The sequence below is a fragment of the Sycon ciliatum genome, chromosome 4 (assembly GCF_964019385.1).
Source record: "Sycon ciliatum chromosome 4, ocSycCili1.1, whole genome shotgun sequence".
In the NCBI taxonomy this organism is placed as follows: Eukaryota; Metazoa; Porifera; class Calcarea; order Leucosolenida; family Sycettidae; genus Sycon; species Sycon ciliatum.
In genome coordinates, this window is record NC_088646.1 from 1,341,946 (window position 1) to 1,356,716 (window position 14,771).

A 14,771-nucleotide genomic window follows, 5' to 3' on the forward strand; every position below is an offset into this window, starting at 1 on the left:
TATGCGATATGCGCATGTCATAACTGTAGTCTGTACTGACCGTACTCTGGTACTGGTCTGTAGGCTGAGGCCTGTGGGCTGTAGCCTGTACTGCTGTGGGCAGGGATATCGGATCTAGACTAGGGTTACAGGGAGTCGACTCCCTGTCACAGCAGGCGTTGTGCACTGCTGACACTTGACAGAAGCCTGAGAAGGTGGAATGTCAATGAAGCCGGTTAATACTATGTAGAGACAGGCAGACAGTACTGTAAAACTACTCGATGACCAAGCTACAGCCGTACAGCTAGTGTCCTTCGTGACATATGCCACTCTAAGTCTCCATCCCGGTATCCGTGTTCCGATTGTGATCTCCCGCTTTGTTTGACTGGGCGTCGCCATCAACAGCGCACACGCCGTAACGCAGCAGACACACTGACACGGTGACCACGGTGAACATGGTTAGTGCTGCTCCTGAATTGTCCTCCCTGTTCCTTTGCTACCTTCCTCCTCCTTCCTACACCCCTTTCTTTAGCCCTTTCTTTAGCCCTTTCTTTAGCCCTTTCTTTAACCCTTTCTTTAACCCCATTATCACATTCCCTTCCATGTACATGTACATGTAATTGGGTTTGTAGCCCGTGTGCACTTGCGAATTCAAATAAAATAAAAAAATAATAATATACATACGTGTTGCCTGATGATTGCGTGAGCATGAAACTTAAAGTAGCAGCAAACAAGCCTTGATTGTCCTTGTTGTTCTGTTGTGTACATACTAACATAGTGACATGAACAAACGCAGGCACATGCAAACCAACCAGTTTAGTTTAGGAATCTCAAACTTCTAAAAGTGACATAAAATGATCACGAGCCCAACAAAGAACACCTGTGCACATCCAAAAATAATAATTGAGTATCCAATGTATATCACGCAGTGCGGCAGGACACTTTCCTGGCTTGTCATCGACTGAAATGCGTTTCCGACAGGTTTCCGCCGCTCTATTGGTAACATAGTGTTACCTCCAGTGATTTGTACCTCCTCCCCTCCCCATTACTGCAATCATTATTCTAAACGCATCATGTATAAAATGAGGCACCATCGCGGGGACAATTGGTGGTGCTATTGATAGGCTAATTGCCCTCCCATCTAATTCAGTTCGTTTGCATGAGCCGCGGCTGCCCTGCTCGATTTCCAAGTGGGCTATGTAAGGGGTACATGTACATGGATGCAGCTAATGGGGTCGTTTTCGGCACTTGTGCCAGTGGTTGTGAGACTTATCCACTCACCCCCACCGTTAGGCGCTGCATCTGCCGCTAGGGTTTATCGGGTGTTAGCGGCCGTCGTGAGTTCCCTTTGGGAACGGCCACGATAATTTACTTTTTTTAAAATGTATGACTCCTACTTCGAAGTATGAGTGACATGTTGGCCATCAGTATATTTCCCCAATGAAATCCACAAGGGCTGTGCGAAGTTCTATGAATGCATTGAAACTGAGCCACTGCACTGCCTAAAACAAGCGACCCAACAGGGGCGTAGTAGCCGGTCCGGCTTCGGCTTTGGCCGGACCACTTTTTCGCCCAGAAATTGCAGAATGCAGGATTTTGCACCCTAATTTCGATGTTTTCCCGGGGGACACCCCCAGACCCCCGTCCAACCAGACCACCTCCAACGGCGGTTGCGGCTACGCGCCTGCCCAAGGGTACCAGGAATTACCTGCCAGAGAAAATAAGGGCACTTGCAGTACTTGCAGCACTTGCAGTACTTGCAGCACTTGCAGTACTAGTAGCTCGCAGCACATAACAGTGATAACGCCCACAGCTATCAAAGCAGCAAACGGAGTCGAATTTTTAAAAACAATTGTATTCACAAGCGTATTGTTAACGGTAATCGAAAAGAGCGGAAGTAAAAAAAAGAGTAATAGCCACACACACACAATAGCAGGTATCAAAGCAAGCTCTCAACAGCATAATTATGTTAGTTATGACCATAGGCGCTTTTGGTATAACATCAACAACTCAAGTTCGAGCAAAGTGAAGAAGAAAGATGAGTGTTTGAGCTGGGGAGAAACAAAACCAATACAGTACTGCACTGCACGACAACCACTAACAATACTAGTAAAAAGAGGACGCTAAACAAACCAGTGGCCAGCACAGCTTCAACTCCACAAGGGACGTTGCTAAAGAACTTGGGGAGAGCGCGGTGCCTACAACAATCAGACACACCAGCAATACGCCGCGGTGCTCAACGAAAGAATGGATGACGAAATGCCAGCACGCAGTCAACATTCAGGCATTCAGGGGACAGTAAACACAGAATGCACCTATACAAGCAAGCAGCAGAGGCCAATTGCTATCTATATTCACAAATATTGTGACAGAGAAAGAGAGAAAGAGAGAGAGAGAGAGAGAGAGAGAGAAAAGATAGACTTGATATTGTTTGTAGAATAGAGTACTTTTCAGAAAGATCAAATCTAGTCATAAAATGGTACATAAACGGTATGCGGACAGTATATCAAAAGCTCCTGTGGTCAATGCAAACAAGCCATGCTGAGAGTGAGTTGGTTAAAAAGAGAGAGAGAGAGCGATAGATAGAGAGACAGCGATAGAGAACGCTAGTACAGATGATGGCAAAACGAATAATGGCGGCCAGCAATCTATTGGCAGCAATATCGCGAGTAAAGAACACAGAATAGCCTAAACGATCGATCTATTTACGCTACGCGTGTACAGCAGCAGTGTGACGCTGCATAGCGTCGTCATTTTGTTTTTGGTTTATTCGTTTCCTACGGCAAGGCGGCGGATATCTTTTCAACATGTTGGTAAGTACTAACGGTTGCACACACAATACAATGCACAATGCACGGGGCGATAAGAATGAAGAGAATCCCCAGACTGTGCATTTGGTCTGGCTTATGTACACTGACAGCACCAGAGAGCAGGCCTGGTCTATGTACACAGGGGTGGCGCCAGGAACTCGATAAGTTAGCTAGGATAATGCACCACCGCCATGCTGGGGCTAATGAATATTTACATGAACGCTTGGCAGTTGTCTGTGACCTGCCGGGGAGTAGGGTTGGTAAGAATGTGTAGTACCGGGCAGTACCTTGGTATATGTACATGGCCCTGGGACAAGTGGCAGTCACACCATGTCTTGTTGTTTCGCGAGTGGCCGTATCCGTACCCAACCAAACGTAAAAATTAATGTATAAAAATGGCACATTGAAAAGCACTGGTGCTGTTTCCGGACATTCAGCTGAGAGTGATCAGTAGTCAGTAGTCAGTAGCAGGAGCAATCCGCTGAGAGTAATCAGAAGTCACAGACACACCTTATCAGTATGGGGCACTCAGTAGTGGATAGGGGAGTCCATCAGCACCACCAGCACCACCAAGACAGCGGGGATGTCGTCCTAATCGGCCGTACGGCGGTACTTATCCTCAGATTCACGGAACTCGTCCGGCAAGACGTGGTTCCTGGCCCCCTGCAGCATGGTGTTGGCAGCCTTGGCACTGCTCACCACTGGCCGTAGCGTGGAGCTGGCAATCTGGCGAACAGCACCGCCTACTGCTCCGGACGTTCCCTTGGCACGGTACTCCGTCTGAGCGGCACTTATGAAGTTCTGAGCACTGTCCACAAAGCCCTGAAACGCCACGAACGTAATACGCACCCAGCGACACACACACCAGCAAAGGAACATGGTTGGCTACTGCTACTGTATACAGGTGTATGGTCCTAACGCATCCGCAGGAAATGTGCGACCTTCCACACGGAGAGAAACACTTACTTTCCTCAAATCGCATACGAAAACCGCAGCAAACCCAAAAGCATGCCATTAACCACTCACTCTAAAAACACCGACTGGACGTTAACGGTTTCTAAGGGCAACGCCAGTGTACATCACTGCTACTGTCTACTGTCTGTAGCTAAAGCACATGGGAAGTTGTCAGCAAAATCGTGTCTTGGGGGCAAAGTAGGGTTATTACGAAGAAATTTTAGTGTTGTCCTAATAGTGAGCAAGCAGTCAAATATACGTCAATGCTGATTCTCGTGAAATATTATTAAGCCCCAAAGACGCGATCTTGCTTGGAATGGCCCACATTTCTTTCAAGACCTGTTTCGAGTGCAGTGGCAGCATGCCTGGCAGGCAGAGGATAGGCTTTACAAACAGTAGTATTAGCTGTGTCTAAACAACTGACCGTGCGGAGTTCGGTAGCTGCACTGACCACCGCCTCTCTGAGGTCGGCTGGCTGGGCAGCATTACGGTGAGCTCGGAACTCTCCAGGCTGCCTCTCCAACTCCTGAACAGCTGACGGTGTGACAACGTCATACATGGTCTCAGCCAGCACCTGCAAGCAGCGCGCACACACAGAGACACACGGGCACGCCATCACGCAGACATGTGTACACACATACACACACATATACACACACATACACACAAAAACAGACACACAGGCACGCAGACACACAGATATGCACACATAAATACACACACGCATGTGCACACACAACTATTGGGAGCGGCACAGGAGGCGACAGTAGCCTCAGCTCGCCGGAATGTTGCAGGCGCAGTTTCCGTAAGTCGCATGCTCTGGAGACGGGTAACGATTCAAGAAGTTCTGACTATGCTGGTCTAGTTAGAGACCGAAGCAGGTCGAACAGCAACTTTACTAGGGTTGCGGGAGAGCTGTGCAACCCAAATTTCCGAAAGGTTTGCCGAGCCTGAGATATTTGATATGGGATTTCCAGGCAGCTGATCAGCTGGACCAGAAGATCTGCCAAGTAGTGGCCACTGGCCAGACACAAGACAGAAGATCTGCCAAGTAGTGGCCAATGGCCACTGGCCAGACACAAGACAGAAGATCTGCCAAGTAGTGGCCACTGGCCAGACACAAGACCAGACGATCTGTGAAGTAGTGGCCACTGGCCAGACACAAGACCGCAACTGAACACTAGGAAAGGACTCTGACAGCTTTGAAGTGTTCTTGTTCCACTGAGTCAAATTTCACAGAAGGCTATTACTTGGTGAGGAGTGGATTGTGCAAAACATGAGTTTCACGCATTGCCGTCTAGTCCAGATTTCTGTTATGTACGTTCCAATGTCCTGCCTTCAATGACAAAAAGCAAAATATACCGAGTGACGTTATGCCTCAAGACCAACGGTGACGTGCGCACTGCACACTGCGTATGTCCTGCAGGCTTGACCAGCTGCTGCAACCACATTGCTGCTCTTCAATATGCTCTGGAGGAATTTGTTCACCTGGGCTTGCGAGAAGAAAACAGCCTGGCTTGCCCCAGTAAGCTCCAGCAATGGAACAAGCCATGTCGGAGCAATGTGGCGCCATCACGGATTAGGAACGTAGTGCTTGAGAAGGAAGAGTATGGGAAGAAGAAACACCGTCGTGTGTTAGGCCACACTATGACCCCCCCCCTAGCCAGTGAACATGTGACTGCCAGACCCTGCAGAGCAGCATCACCTTCTAGATGACCTGACTGCAGAGCACAAGCTGCAAGCTGCAGCTGACATCCGGCACTGGGTTTGGAACGTCCGCAAAGCGCTCTGCTCGGTGACGATCCAGTGGATATAACAGACTGCTTGTCAGACTTGTCTGAGACGACAAGTGACGGTAATAGGCCAGCAGAAAAAGTGTCTTCTTTTCGAGGAGTAGTGAAAGGCTACCGCTTCTCAAGAGTGGACATGTACGAAAAATCGAGTTTCATGCATTGCCGTCTACTACTCTCATAGTCCAGATTTACGTTATGTACGTTCCAATGTCCTGCCTTCAAACAGAATACTCAGTCTTGCACTAGGGGTAAAGTTGCAAAACTGATCGTCTCGTTGATTAGTGTACCTTGCTTGCAGTGAACAGCGCACCGACATAAGTGCAGCATCCGTTCAATGGTGGACAGTTTACTTGACAGAAGAAGTCACGTCCTCTCTAGTGTTCCCTCAGAAAAGACTGCCGCCGTTCTCTAGACGTGCAAAGAGCCGGCTAACAGGACATAGTCATTTTCGATTTTTTTGCATGCATGAGTGAGGGTAGCGTTTTTTCAGCTCGTAGATTTTCGTCTTTTTGATAGCCCAGTCGGCACCAGGCCGGTCTGGAGGTACCGGTAGGGTCTTAGCAGTGGTTGTAGTAGTTCAGTGTAATAGGTAGCAGTAGTAGTGTGGTGCCCGTAGTCGTAGTCTTTCTTTTTTTTGCCATGGGCGAGCCGACAAAACTGCTCTGCTCTCTGCCTGGTATTGAGCAAAATGTGGCCAGCTTGCTGCAGACTTTGACAACTTTTGTCAGTGAGTCGAGAGACCAGGAGAGGTGCCTCCTACGACGCTTAGATGAGCTGTCTGCCCAAATCGTGGAGTTGAAGGAGGAGGTTCGTGTCTCCCTTGAAAAGAAGTCCGCCATTACAGCCAAGGGCCCGCCACCCTCAACCCCGATGAAACGACGAGGCCAAAGTACCGTACACACCTCAAGTTCAAACTCCAGCTCAAGCAACCAGACGCACCAGATGAAGAGTTCGGGTACGGTCGGAAGTACGGCACCACCAGCGCCTGCAAGCTCTTGTTGCTCTGCTGACGGGACTGCCCTAGACCACGTGCAGCAAAGCGCCCAGGCTGCTGCCAGCCACCACGCTGAAGCTCTCGTACAGGTACCAGAAATGAATGAGGAGGATGACTCTTGGCTACTGGTATCGTCAAAGAAGCAACGCATGCCCAAGAAGAAAGTCCTGTTTGTTGGCAACTTGAAGGAAGCCACGACAGAAGACCAATTAACTAAGTTCGTGACAAAGAGAAGCAGCGCCATCGGGAACACAGTGAAATTGATCTCTGTTAAGGTGTTTGCGTCTGGATCATCTGCAAGAATTATGGTTGCTTCCCCAGATGCAAAGACTCTGCTCTCTCGGCTTTTCTGGCCAGGAAGAGTGTACTGCCAGTCCTGGAAATTTGTTGAAGCTTCAGCCGAAACCCGAATCCTCAGTTTATAGTATTGAAGCGATCCATGGAATCAGTTGGTAGACCAGCAGTATTGAGAGATAGTAAACTGGTAGGTGTCCTTAACGTACCAGAGACATCACGATTTCCAGGGCATTGACAATATAGAAGATTTCTGCTCATCACACCGCAGTATTGGGTGAGAACAAGGTGCATAGACATGATTGCGGGGTAAAAGGTATCCGTCCCGGGATTCAACTGCATTTACCCTTACCCCCAGTGGCGCAATACTTGATACTAGTGTGGGTTGCTAACATTCAGTCACAGTGGACCTCGTGTAGGCGTAGGCCTTGTTAGTAGGCGTATGCCTGTTTTGATTCCCACTATAAATAAAGTATACAACAACTCACATAATTGACCTAAATACACAAGAGTTAGTCGGCAAATTAGCGACACCATAATTATGATTAAAAAAATTGGTTGTTCGCAGCGCTTGAGTTCGCACTTTTCCCGCCGACTTGACTTGACACTTGAGTGACTCATAAGTCACAGCTGCCATCCAGAGAGCATACAAGAAGTCTATTGAGTATTGAACCTTCGACTCGGCAAACCTGCAAATAAGCACTGCTCCCTTCTCTAGTACGTGTACACGGTGTTACAGGAATTCAACCCCCATCAGTTGACTTTGAGTCAAGTATCAAGTCAACGAAAAAAAAGAGCACGAGCTTGAACATTGCGAGCACTAACTTTCTTTTAAAAGAGTAGATCAATACGGAAGTAGCCTATTGCTCAACTAAAGTATATGGGCCCTGAGTCCAACAAAGGTGGAAGGTACTATGGAGCACCTTCAAGCAGCCGAGCCTGATGGCAGCAGGCCCAAATACTATCTGAAGTTGCACGGAGGCGACGATAGCGATGCTACAGCAGAAGCCATAGCAACGTGTGCTGTGTTTGCACCATTTAACAGCTTGGAAGGCTGAAGAGTTGGTCAAAGAGTTGACCGCCACTATTTACTAGTTATTTAGCCTGCTGCTGGATGCAGTGAATGGGATTCCGGTCTTTGACCACTTTGTGGTGGGTCTGATCTACTCACCTCCCACCGCTTAGGAGCTGCATCTGCGCCTTGATCCAAGAGGGTGGTGGCGTTCCTGCGGATGCGGAAAACTGGGCCTTTGGCCGAGTCTCACGCGAACCGTGAATTTTTTTTTTTTTTTTTAGCCTGCCCTACACCATGCCGACTATTTTCATATTTGTTCTTTTCCTGCCCTTTTCACTTCCTCTGTGTCTCGCACACACATCACATCACATCATATGCTCCGACATGCACTGGCTGTTGGCAACCAACGACGATAATGAAAGAGGAGAATGAGAAAGAGAAGATACACACGCACGCATGCGGGTGCTCGTGCACGCACGCACAGACGCATGCAAGGACTCCATCTCACTACAGAGGCAAGCTGATCTCGCCGGAACATCTTTCTGGCGTAGCCAAAACTATGAGCATAGATACCTTGACTTTTCCGACCCAGACCCTGTTCCGTTAAATATTATAGATCCAGTCTGAAGAGGATAGTCATAAATTATAACAAATTCAAGATTTCAATTACACAAGGGAACGAGTTATGAAGGAACTATCCACTATCTATTAAGGACGGTGAATGTCTCAGTAGCTTGTCAGTGTCCGTGCCCTGATATCGCACTTTCTGAGTGCGCATTACCTTGTTGCAGTCATGGATAGTCGCTTCATAACTCGTTCCCCTTGTGTTTTCTTCTATCTCATCCTATTTCTGTGAATGCACTCCTTACCTGTACCGACTGCATAAAACGACTTGATAGTTCCATGGTGGAGACAAATGTCAGCAGGGTGAATGAGGAAGCACCGCGCTGAAGTCCCATTAGGATACGGCCATCGCGCTTGTACTGCTGAATCGGCATCAGCAGCAGATCATAGACACCTTGAACTGCACAGCCGAACACCAATACGCACACATGCACACACATCCACCCGCACACATGCACACATGCACGCATACACATGCACGCATACACATTCACACGTGCACATGTATACACACACACACACACACACACACACGCACACGCACACGCACACACACACACATGCACACGCTCACATGTACAAACACACACACACACACACACACACACGTGCAGCAAAGATAAAAGCAGTTGTTGTACAAGAACAGCTCCCCAACCAAAGGCCCAGGCCGGCGGCGGAGGCTGGTCATTTTGCACCTTCTGGAGAGCAGTCAATGGGTGGTGTCAGAGGTAGGCGATGATAGACAGACCCTTACTTCACAACTGACACCAGCCTTTAGACACAGCCAACCTGTTGAGCTGTTGAGCTTGTTGAAAGCATTGATGGCAGCAGTAGTAGAACTCAGGATGTATGGACTGGCTGGTGGCAGGAACCACCCAGAGTCAGTAGGGCAGTACATGGCATGGTGGACTGTCATACATACTATCATATGGGCTGACCACACTCCGCCCATTTCATGGGCTGCGACTAGTGCGTGGACTATCCTACACATGATTATCATATGTCTGATTCGGTAGCCCAGCACTCCATGAATCCTCTACAATGTTGAGTGCTCTCCACTGGTCTGTAATAGCGAGTGCATGCCAACAGCCGTATTGATCCAGCAGTACCCAACAGTATGCACCTTTTGCTATTCCACTTTCGTGTTCTTTCCAATACTGGGTTTTGACTACAACTGTTGTACCTTTTATATAGGCGCCTTGCTTGATAGTTTAATATGTTTTCAATTTCAACAGAGCATGTTACAAGGCAAGGATGCACAGTGCTCCTGACTACAACCATGACCCGGTTGTTGGCAGAGTCTCGGTCTTGCGACCATTTGAACCTTATGGGGAAAAACCCCCCGGTTAGGACCATCTTTATTCTAGAGGGTGGGTGACTTTGGAATTTTTACACCACCACGACAACAACACAACATCAACATAAAAGAAAAAAATTCCAAAGTCACCCACCCCCTAGAATAAAGAGGGTCCTAACCGGGGTTTTTTCCCCATAAGGTTCAAATGATCGCAAGACCGAGACTCTGCCAACCGGGTTATGGTTGTAGTCAGGTTGTCCGCCTGCATGTTGTGTTTCAGTTTCCCGCCGCTACATTGCCAGTGACCATCTCCCTTTGAAACCTTTGAAAACATATCCTAGGTCCAGTTGAATCCAATGGAGTCGTCCTTTGTGCCGGGCAGTGTGTGTGTGTGTGTGCGTGCGTGCGTGTGTGTGTGTGCATGTGTATGCATGTGCGCGCGTGTGTGTGTGCGCGTGTTACGAGCTGTCTTCCCCAGGTACAGCATCATTTACATTACAACGGCGCATGCACACAGACACCAGCAGACACAACTTACACAGCTGCCTGAATTGATGCAACAGGCTGATGTGAGCGACAATGCCTGGCACCTGGTTACGCACAATGTCGGCGTGGATCCATTTCAGCACCGACTGCACCAACTCATTGTAATCAGTCACTCTGAACCAATCACACAGAACAAACAGGACACACAGAACAAACACATGACAACAGAGAACATGGAGAACACAGAGAGAACACACACATGAAAACAGATGGACCTCGCTGGAAGCTACCTCGGAGGGCAATGAAAATTGCACTTTCCAGTCAAAATACATGTACAGCTGTGGACAGTGAAATCAGCCACTTGGGCCGCACAGGACAGGACAGGACCATACTCCCAGAGTGAAGTGGCAATACAGGAGGCGCTAGGCTACTGTATCCCTCTCTCAGCAAAAAATTCAATTAATTCTCCAGCTGCAACTGAATGCAAGAACAGCAGACAGCGTGAACGCAAGCTGTTTAAGCGTCAGCAATGGTGATTGTGGCAGCACTGGCGGACGTTTTCACCGGTTGGACTTCACTTACGATTCATGCTTTTGGGCAGGGATAACAATCTTGGCCTTGTTAAGCTCAGCGAGAGAAAGGACAAAGCTTGTAGCACTCTGCAATACAGTAGAACACAGTAGAACACAGTAGAACACAGTAGAACACAGTAGAATACAGTAGAATACAGTAGAACACAGTAGAACACAGTAGAACACAGTAGAATACAGTAGAATACAGTAGAATACAGTAGAACACAGTAGAACACAGTAGAACACAGTAGAACACAGTAGAACACAGTAGAACACAGTAGAATACAGTAGAATACAGTAGAATACAGTAGAACACAGTAGAACACAGTAGAACACAGTAGAACACAGTAGAACACAGTAGAACACAGTAGAATACAGTAGAATACAGTAGAACACAGTAGAACACAGTAGAATACAGTAGAACACAGTAGAACACAGTAGAATACAGTAGAACACAGTAGAACACAGTAGAACACAGTAGAACACAGTAGAATACAGTAGAATACAGTAGAACACAGTAGAATACAGTAGAATACAGTAGAACACAGTAGAACACAGTAGAACACACAGCAGACAGTGAACACAGTAAAATACATGTACAGTAGAACACACAGCAGACAGTGAACGGCTGCATCTCACTGTATGCAAGTTAGACAAGTTAGACAAGTTGACAACAGTGCCCAACTATTACACTAGGTATTGGTGCTTCAAACTAATACCATGTGTGTGTGTGTGTGTGTGTGTGTGTGTGTGTGTGTGTGTGTGTGTGTGTGCGCGCGCGTGTGTGTGTATGTAGGTGTGTGTGTGCGCGCGTGAGAGAAAAAGACAGACAGACAGACAGAGAGAGAGAGAGAGAGAGAGAGAGAGAGAGAGAGAGAGAGAGAGAGAGAGAGAGAGAGAGAGAGAGAGAGAGAGAGAGAGAGAGAGAGAGAGAGAGAGAGAGAGAGAGAGAGAGAGAGAGAGAGAGAGAGAGAGAGAGAGAGAGAGAGAGAGAGAGAGAGGCATAGACATGCCCAGCAAACAAGGCACATCAGCTTACACCTGTCTTTCCCGATCGGTTGCCATCATAATCAACCATAACATACGTCGGCGCGAGTGTAAATTTCTTGATCCTGCGGCTGGATGGCTGTCTTGGCAGACCTGTTGAGGATGTTGTGCGTGATAAACTCGCCGTGCCTTCTTGTCTCTTGGCAGTAGCAGGAGCAGCAGCAGCAGCAGCTGTAGCATTGGCAGCATCACGGATCAGCGCTGCACGGTGCGCCATTGCCGCCGCCTCACCAGACGCGGACGACTGCGGAGAACTTTCATGACTACGCCGAGCTCTCGGTGGTGTACCGCTTGCCGACGCAGTGCTACCGCTCCGAGATCTGACTGCAGCATCATTGCCTGTACCTGGCAATGTGTGTAGGTAGAATCACACGCAGAACAACTGTGCTACATGAATCAGGCGCATAGCTCGTGTATAGTCAGCATAGTCCGATCACCACACCAGCAAATAACCGTCATACGTACTACATAGGCAAAATAGGCAAAATGTCAGCTATAAGGTTGCCCATGGTACATGGTCACCACACCACAGATGCACGAGCTACACCCCCCCCCCCTCTGTGTATAACGCTAGGCACTACATGTAGTACTGTGACTTGTGACTTGCCCGGCCCAGGAACAACTGTTCAACCCAAAACGGATATCTGCATCATCATCATGACTTTCCCCCAGGAACAGTTAGTCCCCAGCAGGATCAGACCCTGATGGGGCAGGGGGTGATTTTTAAGCTTTCATCCATTGGTCCAAAACTTGCGTAGAGGGATGCACCGAATGTAGGGTAGGTAAACTACTGGGTGTGGCCTATAGCAATATCCTACAGCAAGACCCAACAGCAATATCCTACAGCAATAGCCTACAGCAATAGCCTACAGCAATACAGCAATAGCCTACAGCAATACAGCAATAGCCTACAGCAATACAGCAATAGCCTACAGCAATACAGCAATAGCCTACAGCAATAGCCTACAGCAATAGCCTACAGCAATAGCCTACAGCAATAGCCTACAGCAATAGCCTACAGCAATAGCCTACAGCAATAGCCTACAGCAATAGCCTACAGCAAGACCCAACAGCAATATCCTACAGCAATAGCCTACAGCAATAGCCTACAGCAATAGCCTACAGCAATAGCCTACAGCAAGCATGAACAGCAAGCATAAACAGCAAGCATGAACAGCAAGCATGAACAGCAAGCATGAACAGCAAGCACGAACAGCAAGCATGAACAGTAGTGGTGAAACGAATGTCAAAACCTACTAGTCGAATATTCTTCAGCTTAACGAACGAATGAACGAATATTCTTTTGGTAACACAGATGACATCACATGCCCTCCTCTCAGTCATTTGATGGATATTGTCAATTTATTAGGTATGACAAACGGTAGTGCCACGTAAATTATACTGCCACATAAGGCTACTTCGAAGTTCATAAATGTTATGTACACCATTGGCAGTCCAGTAAGGACATACATGTGCATGCATGCAGTACAAAGTAACAGGCAGGCTTTACGCACTGCACTGTACCGTGTTCGGCGTGCATGTATGTACAGGCACTGCATTCGAAGTGACGTAACGAATACTCGAATGTGACTTAACGAATATTCGAATGTGACAAACCGAACGAATGTTCGAATATTCGTTTCACCACTAATGAACAGCAATAGCCTACAGCAAGCATGAACAGCAAGCATGAACAGCAAGCATGAACAGCAGGCCATAGACGAGAAACACAACACACAGCACTAGGGCACTAGGTTGCATACCTTGATCAGCACTTGCACTTAGGTAGTCGAAAAAGTCTTTGATGAACATCATGCAGTCCTGTAGAAAGAACAACAAGTGACGGCAATATGAGAAACGACATTCACAAACAGCACCAGCAACACCAGGAACACCAGCAACACCAGCAACACCAGCAACAACAAGTGACGGTAAGAGTGACAACGACAACAAGCCACACCAAGCACAATCAAAACATATAATCATCCTCTCATCTCCTTGTACCAGTACTGGTCATGCCTGGTCACCCGACATTAATACCTTAAACTCTTGTTGCTGTCGTGTTGTGTCGTGTTGTACTTATTTCACACTGTCCACCAAACAGACAACTCTGCTGCTTATCAAGGCGATGAGAGTGAATTTATGATTCGGATTTTTAATCTGGAGCCATGCTTCGTTGAGCGCAACAACACCAGTGTGGTGCATGTGTTGTTGTTGTTGTCCCGCACACATCAATGGCAGGTAAGCGCATGTTCAACAGTTCTCATCACCTTACCTGGTCAATGTTGAACAGTTCTCATCACCTTACCTGGTCAATGTTGAAGCGTAGCGGCTGAATGACAACAGAGACTTCATCCTCCTCAGTCACCTCCCCACTACCACCACCGTCTGTTGGAACCACAGCAGCGGTAACCTTCTTGAAGATCACCTGCATAGCAACAGCAAGCCAGCCATCCAGCACAAGAGATGCAAAAAGATAGATTCACACTCAACATCCCTATGTACCTGTTTGATGAACACGTCAATACTCAGGGGCGTAGCTCGCACATTTGTGGTGTGGTGAGAATGTACCAGAGCATATCTGTACTGTGGTGACTGTGTGCCAGAGCATATCTGTGGTGTGGTGAGAATGTGCCAGAGCATATCTGTGGTGTGGTGAGAATGTGCCAGAGCATATCTGTGGTGTGGTGACTGTGTGCTAGAGCATATCTGTGGTGTGGTGACCATGTACCATGGGCAACCTCATAGCTGACATTTTGCCTATTTCGACTATGTAGTACGTATGACGGCTATTTGCTGGCGTGGTGATCGGACTATGCTGACTATACACGAGCTATGCGCCTGAGGTTCTTGTCACGCTCCTTTCGAGGTATCCAGGCACTCAGAGGTCTGAATGGCTTGCCATC

At 47.9% G+C, this 14,771-nt stretch overlaps 1 protein-coding gene across 1 annotated transcript in view; it reads right to left on the reverse strand.

Moving 5' to 3' along the window:
* Positions 1–1,918: 1,918 nt before the first annotated feature.
* LOC135813817 (autophagy-related protein 2 homolog B-like) overlaps positions 1,919–14,771 on the reverse strand; it is a 51,372-nt gene continuing 38,519 nt past the window's right edge. The window contains exons 26-33 of the mRNA XM_065326829.1: positions 14,174–14,293; positions 13,629–13,686; positions 11,858–12,210; positions 10,829–10,905; positions 10,299–10,420; positions 8,709–8,863; positions 4,168–4,317; positions 1,919–3,611 (exon numbers count right to left, since the gene is read on the reverse strand). Coding sequence (XP_065182901.1) covers positions 3,381–3,611; positions 4,168–4,317; positions 8,709–8,863; positions 10,299–10,420; positions 10,829–10,905; positions 11,858–12,210; positions 13,629–13,686; positions 14,174–14,293 — 1,266 coding nt within the window. The 3' untranslated portion in view covers positions 1,919–3,380. The remainder of the gene's footprint in view (positions 3,612–4,167; positions 4,318–8,708; positions 8,864–10,298; positions 10,421–10,828; positions 10,906–11,857; positions 12,211–13,628; positions 13,687–14,173; positions 14,294–14,771) is intronic.